The sequence below is a fragment of the Macaca thibetana genome, chromosome 5 (assembly GCF_024542745.1).
Source record: "Macaca thibetana thibetana isolate TM-01 chromosome 5, ASM2454274v1, whole genome shotgun sequence".
NCBI classification, from domain to species: Eukaryota; Metazoa; Chordata; class Mammalia; order Primates; family Cercopithecidae; genus Macaca; species Macaca thibetana.
Genome location: NC_065582.1, coordinates 138,965,041 through 138,982,535, shown reverse-complemented (window position 1 = coordinate 138,982,535; position 17,495 = coordinate 138,965,041). Strand labels below are relative to the sequence as shown.

The 17,495-nt window shown below is 37.3% G+C and overlaps 1 protein-coding gene across 3 annotated transcripts in view; it reads left to right on the top strand.

Moving 5' to 3' along the window:
- The window catches only part of ATP10D (ATPase phospholipid transporting 10D (putative)), a 115,338-nt gene that overhangs the window by 37,770 nt on the left and 60,073 nt on the right, over positions 1 to 17,495 (top strand). For all 3 annotated transcript variants that reach the window (XM_050791590.1, XM_050791589.1, XM_050791588.1), the window contains 2 exons: positions 4,489 to 4,693; positions 7,014 to 7,099. In XM_050791590.1, the coding sequence (XP_050647547.1) occupies positions 4,489 to 4,693; positions 7,014 to 7,099 (291 nt within the window). The remainder of the gene's footprint in view (positions 1 to 4,488; positions 4,694 to 7,013; positions 7,100 to 17,495) is intronic.

Below are 17,495 nucleotides of genomic sequence, written 5' to 3'. Positions count from 1 at the left end.
TAGACTCTGGATATACCTGCCTTGTTTCAATTTACAGGCCTATTTAGGAGCTGTGTAACATTGAACAAGTTACTTAACTTGTCAAGGCCAATTTTTTTCTAATTTGTAAAAGTAGGGCTATCGTGTTTTCATGATACCAACCACAACATTGATTCAAAAATTAAATGAGTTGATATATATATATTTAAAGCATCTAATAAATCTTAGCTGATGTTGTGCCCAATGGTAATTCATTATTTGCTTATTATAAATAATTTAGTGTTTTATTGGAAACATACTAAAAATACCAAAAAGAAAAATTAATTCATAATCCTACCCTTTCTCTCTTTAAATATAAAGTGAAGTAGGCGTTCACATTCCCCACCCTTCATTCTTACCTCTCCCTCTCTTCCCTTACCAGCTCCCATTCTAGTGGAATCACTGTTAATCGTTCAGTGTGTATTAGTACCAACTTTTCCCAATGCTTTTGTAGCAGAGCTGTTTGCTACTGAACTTACAAAGAAACAAAATAGGCCTAGAAGCTTTCCTAAAGGAGGGATTGTGGGTGCTGTGTCCTGGTCATTGAGAGTCACACACAAGCACAAACCACCGAGGAGAAGCAAGAAGTTCTAGTTGTGCATTTAGGCTCTGGGGAAAGAAGAAAGTCCTCTTACTAGTTTTAATTATATATCAGGAAAGGAAATGTAGCCTTATATTTGCACCTCCCAACGTTGTAAATGTTCCAGGCTAGTTAAATGTGGCTGTGAGCATTGTCATTTAACCTGTGGTTGCTTTCCCACTGGGCTCTCTGAAGCCTTCTTTATTCCTGCACTCGGACTAATGTGCTGTCCCACCTTTCTTTGCCTGATTCATTCTTGAACATCCTTTAAGACTCAGTTCAAGTGTCACTTCCTCCAGGGCCCAGTGCCCTGCCTGTTTGCTCCCATAGTAGCCTGTGGACAGCTCCCTTTTAGGAAATTGCTGTTTGTGTCTCTGTTTCAAAATTTGACCATAATGTCTCTAGAGTGGGGACCCTATCTTAATCATTTTTGTATCCTTAGCACCTAACATGGTAATTGGCATGTTAATATCAGTATGTGTTTCTAGATCTCAGCTAGCCAGAGATTGGGAAAATTAGCTAGTGTTTTGTTTTGTTTAAATCTTGGTACATGCTACAAATGGGGAAAAATGAAGTGAATTCAAATGTAAAAGTGACTTCATTTGAGTTTTGTTCTCATATAGAGAAAGAAACTTGTTCCTTAGAGCAATGTTACTTCTTATATTTGAAAGAAAATAAAATTCCTAACCCAAATGTCGAAGTCTATCTTTCTTTGGGCCTTCACAAGTTCTTAGCAAATTTCCTCCTGACTTTCTTAGATAGAAAGTAGAAAGCAGTAAGCATGAATTATGTACCTCAAATTACACCATCTATGTCTTTACCTACTTTCTTCTGACCTTAGATGAAGAGGAAATTCCCTTTCTTGTAAATAGTAATCCTTCCATCTGTATTTTTCGTCTCATTCCTATTGCTTCTCTGTAGCTTCAACCAACATCTCCCCTCCCTCCTTTTTCTTCCACCATGCCTTCTGCATTGGCTTCTCCCCTGCTTCCTATGTGCATGCCCAGTTCCTTCGTCTTTACTGTCCTTTGACTTAACCTTCCGTTGCAGTGGCTACTTTCACCCCTTATTCCTTTCATAGGTAACCTTCAGGAAATATTCTACTTCAGTAACTTCATTTTTGTTTTGTTTTGCTTTGTTTTTTGAGACAGAGTCTTGCTCTCTCTCAAAAGCAGGTTGGAGTGCAGTGGTGTGATCTCGGCTCACTGCAACCTCCGACTTCCGGGTTCAAGTGATCCTCATGCCTCAGCCTCCCGAGTAGCTGGGACTACAGGCATGCACCACCACACCCAGCTAATTTTTTGTATTTTAGTAGAGACGGGGTTTCACCATGTTGGCCAGGATGGTCTCCATCTCCTGACCTCGTGATCCGCCCACCTCGGCCTCCCAAAGTGCTGGAATTACTGGCATGAGCCACCGCGCCCGGCCTCGGTAACTTCTAATTACTCCCTGATTCATAGAGATTACACTTTCTTCTTCAGTCTTCCAATCAACAATTTCACATTATCATCTTTCTCCAAGACCACCAGACCTAAGAGCCAAATACTGTAGGCAGTTGGGTCTTCATCATACAGGACTTCTCTGTGAGACTTTCAACTATTGTGACTCCCTCTTATAAATTTCCTTTTTCCTTGATTTCTGTGACACCACTTATCTCAGGTCTTCTTTCACCTTACTATCACTTTGAAGACTCCCTAAGAAACCTTACCCTTACCTGGAATCAACTGCCATCTATGTACCTAGGACTTCCAAATCTACATCTTTATTCATAATCTCCAGATCAGGACCCTCAAACTGCTGAGCAGATACTTCAAATAAAAACTTTTCAAACTGAAGTTATCTCACCTGTGATACAACCAGTTGCTTCTAAAATCTGAGACCTATGATAGCACCATCCATCACCTCATAGTACACGTTAGGAACCATAGTGTCATCCTGGATAATTCCTTTACCTGTAGTAAGTCCAAAAGCTTGTTTCTGGTATCTAATATGTCTTGATTTCATCTTGTATCTATCTGTGTTGCTATTTCCTTAATTCTGACCATCTTCATTCCTCCCCTGAATTATTTCAATAACTTACCATTGGTCTCTTGGCCATACTTCTAAATAACCTGCCATCCAATAATTCATTCATCACTCTGTCTCAGGAGTTGGCAGACAGAAGTATGGTCACATCCTTCTTTGTCTGAACCTTTGGTTGCTCTCCATTCCTATGGAATGAAATTCCTACTCCTAGATGTGGCATGGAGGACCAAACCATCAAAATAATACCCCTGCCTATGGTTTTTATCTTTGCTCTGTTACCTCCCTCTATCTAAGAATGAACCGATATGCACAGACACTAGGGAAAAGTTTGGTAAATACAGAATAAACTGTTGATTTGCCTTTCTCCATGGGCCAATAAACCCTTTAGATTATCAAAGATTTCCTTTGTTGATTTCAGTCTTGTGCTTTTGGTATGTCCTGAAAATGTACTTCTTAGGTAGCCTTCTAAGCTAAATATTTCTTGAAAGAGCTGATATAATTCTGTATGGCAGAAGTTGTAAAAGTATTTGTGTAAGTTGTGATTGCTATTTAATCTGATGAAATAAAGTAAGTGTATTTTATATTTGTCACAAATATTACTTTTTAATGGATATTTGGGTGACAGTGGAGGAATAAGACAGACCTTGTTAATTTTTGTTGGTGGCATCATATGTGAAATGCTACCTGACTAGCTAACATGATACATGATATTCTTTTTTTTTTTTTTTTTTTTTTTTTTTTTTTGAGACGGAGTCTCGCTCTGTCGCCCAGGCTGGAGTGCAGTGGCGAGATCTCAGCTCACTGCAAGCTCCGCCTCCCGGGTTTACGCCATTCTCCTGCCTCAGCCTCCCGAGTAGCTGGGACTACAGGCGCCCGCCCCCTCACCCGGCTGGTTTTTTGTACTTTTTTTTTTAGTAGAGACGGGGTTTCACCGTGTTAGCCAGGATGGTCTCGATCTCCTGACCTCGTGATCCGCCCGTCTCAGCCTCCCAAAGTGCTGGGATTACAGGCTTGAGCCACCATGATATTCTACTATACAAATGTCCTCATTTTACCCTAGGGAAAATGACATTCTCCTATACAAATGACCTCATTCTACCCTAAGGAAAAGGCATCGTGGAGCATAATGGTAACGCATCCTATCTGCCTGACAGGAAGTGCTGAGAGCAGATGATGTGTCTTGTGCACCTTCAGATCCTTGGTACCTGACCACAGAGCAGCATGAAGAAATTGCTTTGTATCTGAATGAGCCCATCAAATGTTGATTGTAATTTTATTCCAGAATTAGACTCAAACAGCACAATGGTTCAAAATCCCACAGGAAGAAAGGTCTGAGAAATATGTTTTCGTGGCTCAGTAACTAAATTTTCAGGTGAAGCAATTGTGGAATTTAGGGGTTGCCAGTTCTGTGGCTTCCCTTTTGGCATTTTGTTTGTTTGTGTGTGTTTGTTTGAGACAGCTCTGTCGCCCAAGCTGGAGTGCAGTGGTGTGATCTAGGCTCACTGGAGCCTCCACCTCCTGGGTTCAAGAGATTCTCCCATCTCAGCCTCCCAAGTAGCTGGGATTGCAAGTGAGTGCCACTGTGCCCAGCTAATTTTTTGTATTTTTAGTAGAGATGGGGTTTCACCATGTTGGCCAGGCTGGTCTGGAACTCCTGACCTCAGGTGATCCACCCACCTCGGCCTCCCAAAGTGCTGGGATTACAGGCATGAGTCAACTTGCCTGGCCCCTTTGAGCTTTTAATAGTTTAAAATTTACCCTAATACTTAATATATACTTTAAATTGTACACAAAAAAAAAACTTAAAAACATTGTATGTATTTTTGGCTGATATTCTTTTTTAAAAAATCTTTTTTTAATTATAGGAAAGAGAAAAAATACATTGACCGATGCTGGAAAGACGTTACTGTTGGGGACTTTATTCGCCTCTCCTGTAACGAGGTCATCCCTGCAGACATGGTACTACTCTTTTCCACTGATCCAGATGGAATCTGTCACATTGAGACTTCTGGTCTTGATGGAGAGAGCAATTTAAAACAGAGGCAGGTGGTTCGGGGATATGCAGAACAAGTAAGTCATATGTTCTCAGTTAGTGGCTTATTAACATTTTTTTTCCAGAAGATGACTGAGCTCATTTTCATATTACAGATTAAGAGATTTTTAATTTATTTTCACCAGGATGAATTAGAATCCCAGAAGGTTTCATTCATTTCCAGATATGCGTGGAAGTGTACTCTTTTCTAGATAAGAGGATAAAATGACTTCAGAGCTGAGACACTTTAGTGGAGCACTCATATTTTTTAGAATGGAATTAAAGGAACCTAACAGAATTATTTTTCTTAAACTTAGACTTTATATCTTATTTTTAGTTGATCATTATTTCTAAAATCTGTAATTACTTATATACCAAAGCTTAAAACTTTTTTTCATGCTACGTAGCTTTTAGACCCTTCTCAGTATCGTGCAGAGGGAAACAGAAACCTTGAAGTTATATTGACATGGATTTAAATGAATCACAGCTCTGCTGTTAATTACCGTGAGACTTTGGACAAGTCATTTAAACACTTTATGCCTCCCTTTTTTTAATCTTAAAATGAAAATGATGGTATCCATAGCATTGTTGTAGGATTCAAATGAAATAATATACATGAAAACATCATATATAGTGTCTAAATGTCGGTTTCCCTCCCCTTTCTCTGGAAGCACTTGAGATGAAGTATTTTACAATTTAATGATTTGTTGTTGTTGTTGTTGTTGTTTTGAGACAGAGTTTTGCTCTGTAGCCCAGGCTGGAGTGCAGTGGTACAATCTCTGTTCACTGCAACCTCCGCCTCCTGGGTGCAAACGACTCTCTTGCCTCAGCCTCCCGAGTAGCTGAGACTACAGGCGCATGCCACCACACCTGGCTAATTTCTTGTATCTTTAGTAGAGATGGAGTTTCACCATGTTAGCCAGGATGGTCTCGATCTCCTCACCTCATGATCCACGTGCCTCGACCTCCCAAAGTGCTGGGATTACAGGCGTGAGCCACTGAGCTCGGTCTATTTTTTTTTTTTTAAACCCAAACTACTGTTAAGTCAGGGTTACTCTGTCTTACACTTATAAACCAAAAAAAAAAAAAGTGTTTTAGCCTACCAATACCTTTATCTTTGGTAAATTTCATCTTGTCATATTGGGCCCACCTCTCTACCTATGGATTTCATTTAGATCCTCTGTGATTGATATGCCTCTTAGACTACTGTCATTGTCATTTCTGTAAGTAGTCTCCTACCAAAGACATTGGTAAAAATCCTGCACAACTTAACATTCTGTTGTACCACTACATACCCACTTTGAGTATTAATCAGCAATTAATATTTGCCATTAAAAGTAATGGCAAAAAGCACGATTCTTTTGCACTGGTCTAATACTAATCAGCACACTGTGGGTTCGTTAAGGGTGAATCTGGTGACCTCGATATTAATCCTACTATAAATACTTTCTTGTTTTGAGAACTTTGGCAAATTACTGATCCTCTTTGTAGCTCTCTTTCCTCATCTGTTAATTAGGCTCAATTATTATAGTACCTACTTCATGGAGTTGTGAAGAAGAAATTAGCTAATATATTTAAAGTGCACAACAGATTTTAGTGTGTCAAAAGAACTCCATAGATATTACTCATTAGAAAATAAATCATATTATCATATAATTCACATTTTCTTGTTTTCTATTACATGCTTATTAATTATGATATATATCAATATCAGTAGCATTTATCTTACTGGTCAAAGGGATATGAAAATAAAAGTAATGAAATAAGGTTGATGTGGCTTGTTTTAGGGGAATCCATACCTTAAAGGAGCTGTGCCTACAAAGGCACTTTACTTATTTGTTCATTGTTTTCATAAAGAATTCTGAAAGTATCTGTCTGATCCATTAGAAGATATTATGGATATTGATGTCTAGTTTATTTTTATGTTTTTTATCTATAAAATTTGGCTGAGATCAAATGCATATATTCTCAGAGTGTTCACATATACATTTAATCTCAAAAACCACTTATGTGATTAAAGACCAACAACAAAAGTATTTTCAGTTTTTCAGTGCTTTATCAATAAAAAGCTGCTTATGAGTAGAAGCTCTCTTCTGGAGAGTCCTGCGTGGATTTCAGTAAATGACTCAGTCATTCCCATCACCTACAGATGTTTATTAATGCTGCAGGACCATTCTAATCCCAAATATAGATCACATAATTATGCCTCTACTTTCCTTCCTTTGGGAAATTCATGATATGAACTTCATTGCAAAAAAGCCTTAGCATTATTTTAAGAACTGGTGAAAGTGATAGAACACTTCAGTATTAAGGATTTAACCTTGAATTCTTATTTTGTGATTCAAAAAACATTTTTAGGACTCTGAAGTTGATCCGGAGAAGTTTTCCACTAGGATAGAATGTGAAAACCCAAACAATGACCTCAGCAGATTCCGAGGCTTCCTGTGAGTAATACATGACGAGAACGTTTGTGGATCTAAGTGGAATTGTGTGTTGCAATCGTACTTAATTTGATAAAGTGTTTCTGTACTTATACCCTTGTTAAATCACTAAAGGTCATAACTTTAGCCACCTACTAAAATAGTTTGGCTTATTTTAATTAATAAATATTTACACACACACATAATAATATTCATTCTGGAGGTATCTTGTGGCATCCATATCCCCTTTGCGAAGGCAGCTAGAATTTGGAGTCCTTACCTGATTTCAGGCATCAGCCCATAAGTGCACTATGGCCTTGAGCCAAGTTATCTACCCGCTTTGATCCTCAGTTTCCAGATTTTTATCTACAGTTATAAAACTTTCAGGAAAAAAAGACAATTAGACCTACTTCACAGTGTGAGAAGAGCAAAGTTCCCAAATCATTTTTTGAAATGAGAATTATCCTGATACTATTACCTTGATCCCAAAAGGGTATAAAGACATTTCATGGAAGACCAATATCCTACATGAGCATAGATGCAAAACTTCCACACAAAATTATAGCAAATCAAATCCAACTATGTATGAAAATGATAATACATTATGACCCAGTGGGACTTATTCCCCAAAAAGTAGGATTGGTTTGACATTAGAAAATAATACAATGTCATTCACCATTCTAGTACTATATTAACAAACCATATTAAACGAATCAAAAGGGAAAAAATAGGTGGTCATCTCATAGATATAGAAAAAGCATGTTACAAAATCTAACTTCCATTCCTGCAAACTAGAAGTAGAAGGGAACTTAATCTGATAAAAGGCATCCATGAAAAACCTAGAGCCAGCAGCATATTTAATCATGAAATACTTCTCCCCTGAGATCAGGAACAAGACAAACTTACACCAGAAGGTCTAGCTAGTGTAGTCAGGCAAGAAAAAGAAATGAAAGATATCAAACAAGAAAAAGTAAAACTAGCTTTTATTCACAGATGGCATAATGTTCTTTGTAGAAAATCTGATGAAATCTCCAAAAATCCTACTAGAAATAATGAGTTTAGCAATGTTGTAGAAAACAAGATCCAGATACAAAAATCAATTGTATTTTAATATGCTAATAATGAGCAGACATTGAAATTTTAAAAAATACAATTTATTATAGCATCAGAAAAATGGAATGCTTAAGTATAAGTCTGACAAAAATGTGAGCTACCTGTACACTGGACCACTAAACACTAGTGAAAAAAAATTAAAGAGCTAATTAAATGGATATCAGTTTTCCCCCAGATTTATCTATAGTCAGTGAAACCCCAATTAAAATATCAACAAGGTCTTTAAGAAATTGACAAGCTTATTTTAGAATTTAAGTGGAGATGCAAAATAACTAAAGCAATTTTGAAAAAAAACAAGAAAAAAGCTAGAAGGCTAAAACCACATGATTGCAAGACTTATCAGAAAGGTATAATAATCAAGCCAGTGTCATTTTGGCATAAAGATAGACCAACAGATCAATGGAAGAGATTGTAGAGTCTAGAAATAGACTGACACATTTATGGACAACTGGTTTTTAACAAAGGTGCAAAGACAAATAGATGGAGAAAGGTTATCTTTTCAACAAACAGTACTGCAACAATGGGGTATTTATATTTTCAAACGTGAACTCCAGTCCATACCTCTCACCATTTACAAAAATTAACTGAAAGTGAATCCTAGACTTAAATGTACATCTACAGTTATAAAAACTTTCAGAAAAAAAAAACATGGTGGAAATCTTTTTACTTTGTATCATGCAAAGATTTCTTAGATACAACACCAAAATTACAATCCATTAAAGACAAAAATAAATAAAAGAACTCATCAAAATTTAAAATTTTGCTCCTCAAATGATACTGTTTTCACAATGAAAAGACAAGTCACAGACAGGAAGAAAATATTTGCAATCCATATATTTGATATAGGACTTCTATTCAGAATATATAAAGGTATCTCAAAACTCAGTAATAAAACAAACAACTTTAAAAACCGTCAAAAGACTTTGAACTGATGTATTTGACATATGAATGGCAAATAATTTTGTGAAAAGATGCAGGTTAAACCACAGAGCTTTACTTGCTAAAATTAAAAAGATCAAGTGTACCAAGTGTTGGCAAGGGTATAGAGGAACTTGAACACTCTTATGCTGCTGGTGGGAATGTAAAATAGTGCAACCACTTTGGAAAACAATTTGGAAATTTCGGAAAAAGCTAAGCATATGCCCATTATATAGCATGGCCATCCCACTCCTAGACAGTTACCCAAGAAAAATGAAAATAGTTTTCCATTCTGTGACCTGTATACAATGTTCATAGCAGTTTTATTTGTAATAGCCAAAAACTGGCAGAAACCCAAATGTTCATCAACAGGTAAATGGATAAACAACTCAACAAAGTAGGTTAAAATTCTAGGAAAAGTAACAGTAAGATGGAAGGAAATGTAGAATATAATAGTAGTATGTTTTAATTTTTTTGTTTTTATACGTTCAATGGTACACGTGCAGATTTTTTACGTGGACATGTGCAATGGTGAGGTTTGGGCTTCTAGTGTACCCATCTCCCAAATGGTGAACATTGTTTCTAGTAGGTAATTTTTAAACCCTCATGCTCCTCCCACCCTCCTTTCTTTTGGCGCCCCCAGTGTCTATTATTTCCCTCCATATGTCCATGTATACCCATTTTTTAGCTCTCACTTATGAATGAGAACATGCAGTATTGATTTTCTGGTTTTGAGTTAGTTCACTTAGGACAATGAACTCTAGCTCCATCCATGTTGCTGCAAAAGACATGATTTCATTGTTTTTTATAGCTAAATAGTAGTCCATGCTGTGTGTGTGTATGTGTGTGTGTGTGTGTGTGTGTGTGTGTGTGTGTGTGTATCACATTGTCTTTAATCATCCATTGATGGACACTTAGGTTGATTTCATGACTTCACTGTTGTGAATAGCATGACAAGAAACGTAAGTGTGGTTGTCTTCTTGATATAACATTTTCTTTTCCTTTGGGTAGATACTCAGTAGTGGGATTGCTGGGACAAATGGTAGTTCTATTTTTAGTTCTTTGAGAGGTCTTCATACTGTTATCACAGGGGTTATATTAATTTACATACACACCAACAGTGTATAAGCATTCCTTTTTCTCTGCATCCTTGCCAACATCTGTTATTTTTTGCCTTTTTAGTAATAGTCATTCTGACTGGTGTGAGATGGTATCTGATTGTGGTTTTAATTGGCATTTCTCTGATGATTCGTGATGCTGACCTTTTTTTTTAATGCTTGTTGGCCTCTTGTATGTCTTCTTTTGAGAAATGTCTGTTGATGTCCTTTGTCTACTTTTTAATGAGGTTATTTGGTTCTTTTGTAGTTGTTGATTGGTTTGAGTTCCTTGTAGATTCTGAATATTAGTTCTTTGTTAGATGCATAGTTTGCAAATATTTTCTCCCATTCTGTAGGTTGTCTGTTTACTCTCTTGACTGTTTCTTTTGCTATTTAGAAGGTGTTTGTTTTAATTAAATATGATTTGTCTATTTTTGTTTTGTTGCATTTGCTTTTGAAGTCTTAATCATAAATTCTTTGCTTAGGCCAATGTCCAAAGAGTTTTTTCTGGGTTTTCTTCTAAGATTTTCATAGTTTCAGGTCTTACATTTGAGTCTTTAATCCATCTTGAGTTAATTTTTGTAGGTGGTGAGAGGTAGGGATTTCGTTTATTCTTCTACATATGTCTAGCCAATTTTCCCAGTGCCATTTATTGAATAGGGTGTCCTTTCCCCATTGCTCATTTTTGTCAACTTTGTCAAAGATCAGTTGGTTGTAGACATGTGGCTTCAATTCTGGGTGCTCTATTCTTTTCCACTGATCTATGTGTCTATGTTTTTGTAGCAGTACCATGCTGTTTTGGTTACTGTAGCCTTGTAGTGTAGTTTGAAGTCAGGTCATGTGGTACCTCCAGCTTTTTTTTTTTCCATTCTGGATTGTTTTGGCTATTTGTACTTTGTTTGGTTCCGTATGATTGTAGAATATTTTTTCTAATTCTGTGAAAAATGACGTTGGTATTTTATAGGAATTACATTGAATCTATAGATTTCTTTGAGCAGTATGGACATTTTTAACAATATTGATTCTTCCAATCCATGAGCATGGGATGTTTTTTCATTTATTTGTGTCATCTGCAGCTTCTTTAATCAGTGTTTTGTCCTTCTCTGTGTAGAGATCTTTCACCTCCTTGGTTAAATGTATTTCTAAGTATTTTATTTTGTGTGTGTGTGGTTACTATAAATGATATTGAGTTCTTGATGTGGTTCTCAGCTTGAACGTTATTGGTATATAGAAATGCTACTGATTTTTGTGTATTGATTTTGTGTTTTGAAACTTTATTAAAGTTGCTTATCAAGTATAGGAGTCTTTTGGAGGAATCTTTAGGGTTTTCTAGGTATAAGAACATGTCATCAGTGAACAAAGATAATTTGACTTCCTCTTTTCCAATTTGAATGCCTTTTGTTTTTTTTCCTCTTGCCTGATTGCTCTGGTTGTGACTCCCAGTACTGTGTTGAATAGGAGTGGTGAGAGTAGGCCTCTTTGTCTTGTTCCAGTTATTAGGAGGAATGCTTTCAACTTTCCCCCTTTCATTATGATATTGGCTGTGAATTTGTCATACATGACTCTTGTTATTTTGAGGTATGTTCCTTTGACACCTAGTTTGTTGAGGATTTTTTATCAGAAAGGATATTGGTTTTTATTGAGTGTTTTTCCTACATCTATTGAAATGATTATATGGGTCTTTGTTGTTGTTGTTGTTGTTCTTTTTTTTTTTTTTTTTTTTTTTTTTGTGAGACAGAGTCTCATTCTATTGCCCAGGCTAGAGTGCAGTGGTGTGATCTCGGTTCACTGCAACCTCCGCCTCCTGGTTCAAGCAACTCTTGTACCTCAGCCTCCTGAGTAGCTGCGATTATAGGCACCTGACACCATGCCTGGGTAATTTTTGTATTTTTAGTAGAGACAAGGTTTTGCCATGTGGACCAGGCTGGTCTCTAACTCCTGGCCTCAGGTGATCTGCCTGCCTTGGCCTCCTGAAGTACTGGTATTACAGGCATGAGTCACTGTGCCCAGCCTAGTTTTTGTTTTAAATTCTGTTTATATGGTGAATCACATTTATTGATTTGTATATGTTAAACTATCCATCTATCTCTGGAATAAAACCATGTGATCATGATGGATTATCTTTCTGATGTGCTGTTGGCTTTGGTTTGCTAATATTTTGTTGAGGATTTTTGCATCTGTGTTCATCAAGGATATTGACCTGAAGCTTTCTTTTTTGTTGTTGTTGTGTCCTTGCCGGGTTTTTGTATCATGGTGATGCTGGCTTCATGCAATGAGTTAGGGAGCCCCTAATCTAACTCCTCTGACTTGTTGGAATAGTTTCCGTAAGATGGATATCGGCTATTTTTTTGCACTGCTGAGAAAATTTGACTATAAATCCATCTGGCCCTGGGCTTTTTGTTGTTGGTGGTAGATCTTTTATCAATGATTCAATTTCATTACTTGTTATTGGTCTGTTCAGGATTCCATGCCATCTTGAAGTAGCACCAGATACAGACATCTGGTATCTGTATCTGGGTAGGGACAGAGAGGGGGCCATGCAGTGGAAAGAGGGAAAGGCTTAGTCTTAGGAGATAATGCTGGAATTAAATCTTCAAGAACGAGAAGATACCTGGCAAACAGTAAAGTGAAAAGAATGGCTGGCATTTCAGGCTGAGGGAGCAACATAGGCAAGAGCACAGAGGCCTGAGACTACAGTGTATTTGTGTTGTTCTATGTGGCTAAGTATGTCTGGAATGTAGGTGAGCAATAAGGCAGATCATGAAGAGGCCAGAACCTAAAGGGCCTTGTGTATTTTGCTTAAAATGAAACATTTATCCTAAAGTTATTGGGATTAGTATTAGAAAAATCCTTCCATGGAAATTTTAGATGGTCTTCATGAAAAGAAGTTAGGCAGCTGCCCCTCTCCCATCAGAAACATGCTCATAAGCCATCTCTTAGGATGAATCCTTTTCAAGGATCATTTCCTCTAGCTGCTGACTCTGAATAAAGTTTCCTTTTGTAAATGTCAGATTCAGGGGCTGCCGTTTCTTCACCTGAGGTCAGATCTGTCTTAGGGTGCAGCCTATACAGCTGTCCTCTTCCCACAGCTGGGCACGCTGACTCCCTGACGAGCTCAGACTTGCCCCTAGCAGGATGTATTTGGTTTACGCGGTGGAGAGAACAGGAAGGAACTCTAGTCTGCACTCTGTGGTCTGCAGCATATAGCACTCTGCAAGGAATCTGGCCTAGTGCATGTAGTTAGTAGATTTTTTAAAAAATGTATGAGAACACTGTTGCCACACAAATTTTGATCCTGTGTCCCAATTCTGATAGTTTGTCTAGTGTCTGAGACTCTGACTCTTGCTGCCTCAGAACTGTTTGCTCCTGTATAAACTTGACAAGTCATTCAAAATCTCTGGGACTGGAGCCGTGACCTACTTTTGTCAGCCTCTCTTTTCATCCTTTGGATATGGTTCTTCTTAATAGACACATTTGAGCATCATTTGCTGTGCTGGGCACTGAGTCTCGTTCAGAGCACTTACCTAGTTCCAAGGCCCTACTAGCTTTCTGCCTATCCAAATTGTCACTTTTCCCTAGGTTTCTGAGCACCATGTTTCTCTGCCCTTTGATTCCCCTGTTTGTGATGGGCTTCTCCGATATCAGTTTGCTTTGAAATTTGCTGCTTTGTTTTCTGATTATCATGACTTGACTGCCGAAGTGGCCTCCCTTCTCGAATCCTCAGATTCTGCCTTCACTAGTGATTGGAGGGGCTTTTGTCTGTTCTGTTCATGTCCATCCTGAGAGCTGGCCTCAGCCTTTGGCAGGGAAGCATTTACTAAGAGAATCAGCCTAGGTGGATACAGTGATTTTCTGTGGAATTATTTTAATCCACTAAACTGGCTCCTTATTCTTTCCCTGCTTTGTGGCCTGTTTTCAAAAATGAAACACAAATTGAGATGCTCAAGCTACCTGTCTATATGACACCTTCTTTGATCTTCATGCTCTAAGCTAGAACTGACATCCTCCCTATTTGTGACTACACTGTATGCTGAATATCAGATTCCTATTATGCTATCATATTTTTACTACTCTTACATGTTTCTACCTGTATTACCTCCTCTTAGACCTCATGAGTGCAGACTGCATATGCTTGTTTTTCTATTTCTAGCATCTGGCTTGGAGTGCTGGGCACATAGTAGATAGATGTTTCATGGAAGCTGTATGTGGCAGCCAGTGCTTCGTACAAAATCCTGAAGGTTCCATACCGTAAGTGCCAATTATCAGATACATGTAAAATACAGGAAATTTTTGGAATTTGCAGTAAGTGCAATTAATATAGAAGCTGAACTTTTGTCTAACGGTCGTACCTCAAAGTGATTTAATGGTGAAAAATAAGGATTTCAGGAGAAAAAAATCTGAGGAACTTTGGAATTGATGATTTTATGTGTTAGATTATTTCCTATAAGAACTCTAGGGATAAGAAAAAAAATTACCACATTGCTAAGGACTGGCTGGTGCTTACTTGGGAATGCTATATGGAAATGTGAATGTTGGGACTTAATTTCCTCATCTGTAAAACGAAAAAGTTGAATTAGCTTAAACTCAAGGAGCATCTAGCTTTTACCATCTCTTCATACACAGGCCTGTGCATGTGCAGGAATATAAACATATACCTGTTAGAAGAAAGTGCTTTACAGCATATGGGAATGAAATGATAAATCTGTCTTTCTCTTTCTTTGTAGTTTGAAACCTTATTTGATTTTTATTTTATTTTAATTGTAATTTCAGATAGCAAGGTTATATTAACAAATTTTATATATGGAAGGAACAAGCAGTAACTTGTAAATTGAAGTTTATTGCCAGAAAACAACCTAATTTTCATACTGAAATTAGGACATTTTCAAAATATGTGAAAACCATTACTTTTTGCTTGTTTATTTAAATATTCCAGTGATGTTGCTTTGTATTTTTGCCACTGTAGCAATTTAGTCAAGTAATTACTTCAATAATTTTTAAATTATATATTACAGAAATTTTCAAACACAAAAAAGTAGAAAGAAAAGTATAATGAACACCCATGTGGCATCACTCAGCCTTAGCTATTTCAGTTTTTCCATCTTTGTTTCAGCTGTGCTTCCACTTCCTTTCCTACCCCTCCACTGTGTCATTTCACTGTAAATACCTTACTATATACTTATAGCAGATAAGGACTTAAATGAGTCACAACCACGATACCATTATCACACCTAACAAAACTTAGGAACCATTCCATAATATCATCTAATACCAAGCTTTTGTTCAAATATATACAATTATCTGAAAAATGTTTTCTAATAGTTGTCTTATTCTAGCCAGGATCAAAACAAGGTCTATTCTTTGCATCTGATTGGTATGTCTCTACATTTCTTCTCCCAATAAATTGAGTCATTGAGCTTACAGAATTGATCACATTCTAGATTGAGGTGACTGCCCCCTCCTTGGGTTGGGCTTCCCCTCCTTCCCCCTTTTGTTCCCCTACATCATTCATTTTTCTGAATAAACAGGTCGTTTTGCCTGTGGAATTTACCACGTTTTAGATCTGGCCAACTGCATTCTTGTGGTGACGTTTAACATGTTTCTCTGGCCATCTTATTATCTGTAAACCATCAAGGGACATTTAAAGAATCTGATGAAAGAAACAGAGTCTCTCCCTGGAAAATAACAAGCATGTATACACACATACATACACACACACATAAAATATTGCGTACATTTTCAAAGGCTTCACAGATCTCTGAAGCCACAGACCCCTGGTTGAAATGCCTAATAGAGGTTTGATTAAGCACCTGTAGGACCATGGCTTTCTTTCCCATAAATCATGAGGCCCATGATGTCTCCTTGTCCCATTGTAAGATTAGTGTTATCAGCCTTATCCTATTACTTTTTTTTATTATTATTATGCTTTAAGTTCTAGGGTACATGTGCACAATGTGCAGGTTTGTTACATATGTATATATGTGCCTTGTTGGTGTGCTGTACCCATTAACTTGTCATTTACATTAGGTATATCTCCTAATGCTATCTCTCCCCCTCTCCCCACCTCACAGCAGGCCCCGGTGTGTGATGTTCCCCTTCCTGTGTCCAAGTGTTCTCATTGTTCAATTCCCACCTATGAGTAAGAACATGTAGTGTTTGGTTTTTTGTCCTTGTGATAGTTTGCTGAGAATGATGGTTTCCAGCTTCATCCATGTCCCTACAAAGCACATGAACTCATCCTTTTTTATGGCTGCATAGTATTCCATGGTGGCGATTCCTCAAGGATCTAGAACTAGAAATACCATTTGACCCAGCCATCCCATTACTGGGTATATACCCAAAGGATTATAAATCATGCTGCCATAAAGACACATACACTCATATGTTTATTGCAGCACTATTTACAATAGCAAAGACTTGGAACCAACCCAAATGTCCATCAATGATAGACTGGATTAAGAAAATGTGGCACACATACACCATGGAATATTATGCAGCCATAAAAAAGGATGAGCTCTTATCCTATTACTATAAAGTTCCCATCAGCCTTTTAACCATTCATTTTAGCAGCCACCGATTATCATTGCCTAGAATGATTCTTGATTTCATCCAAGTTGAAAATGTTAATTTTCTATCAGGATTTTTTCCCTCATCAATTACTAAGTTATCCTAAATACAGTTTGTATTAGAAAAGCAGGATTCTTGCTTGGAATTTTTTTTTTTATTGTAATAGAAGTTGACAAACAATGACTACCGTTGAAAATAATGATAGTTAGAAACTTGTTGCATCGTTTCCTAGGCAAAGTAGTAACTGATTCACAATAGTAAAGGCCAGAATCAACCTAAATCCTCATCAGCAGTTGAATGGATAAAGAAAATGTGGCCTATATACACACCATGAAATACTATGCAGCCATAAAAAGGAATGAGGATGAAGCTATGTGGATGTGGATGAATACTAAAGGCTGTTATCCTAAATGAACTAATGCTGGAACAGAAAAACAAATACGACATGTTCTCACTTATAAGTGGGAGCTAAACATTTAGTACATATAGACACAAAGATAAGAATAATAGACACCAGGGCCTAATTCAAGGTGGATGGTAAGAAGAGCGTGAGGTTTAAAAAACGACCTCTTAGACATGATGCTTATCACCTGGGTAATGAAATCTGTACACCAAAGCCCTGCAGCACACAATTGACCTATAAACCTGCACATGTACCCCCGAACCTAAAAGTCTTAAAAAAAAAAGTAACAAAAAACAAAGCAAGTAACTGAAATAACCAAAGTAAA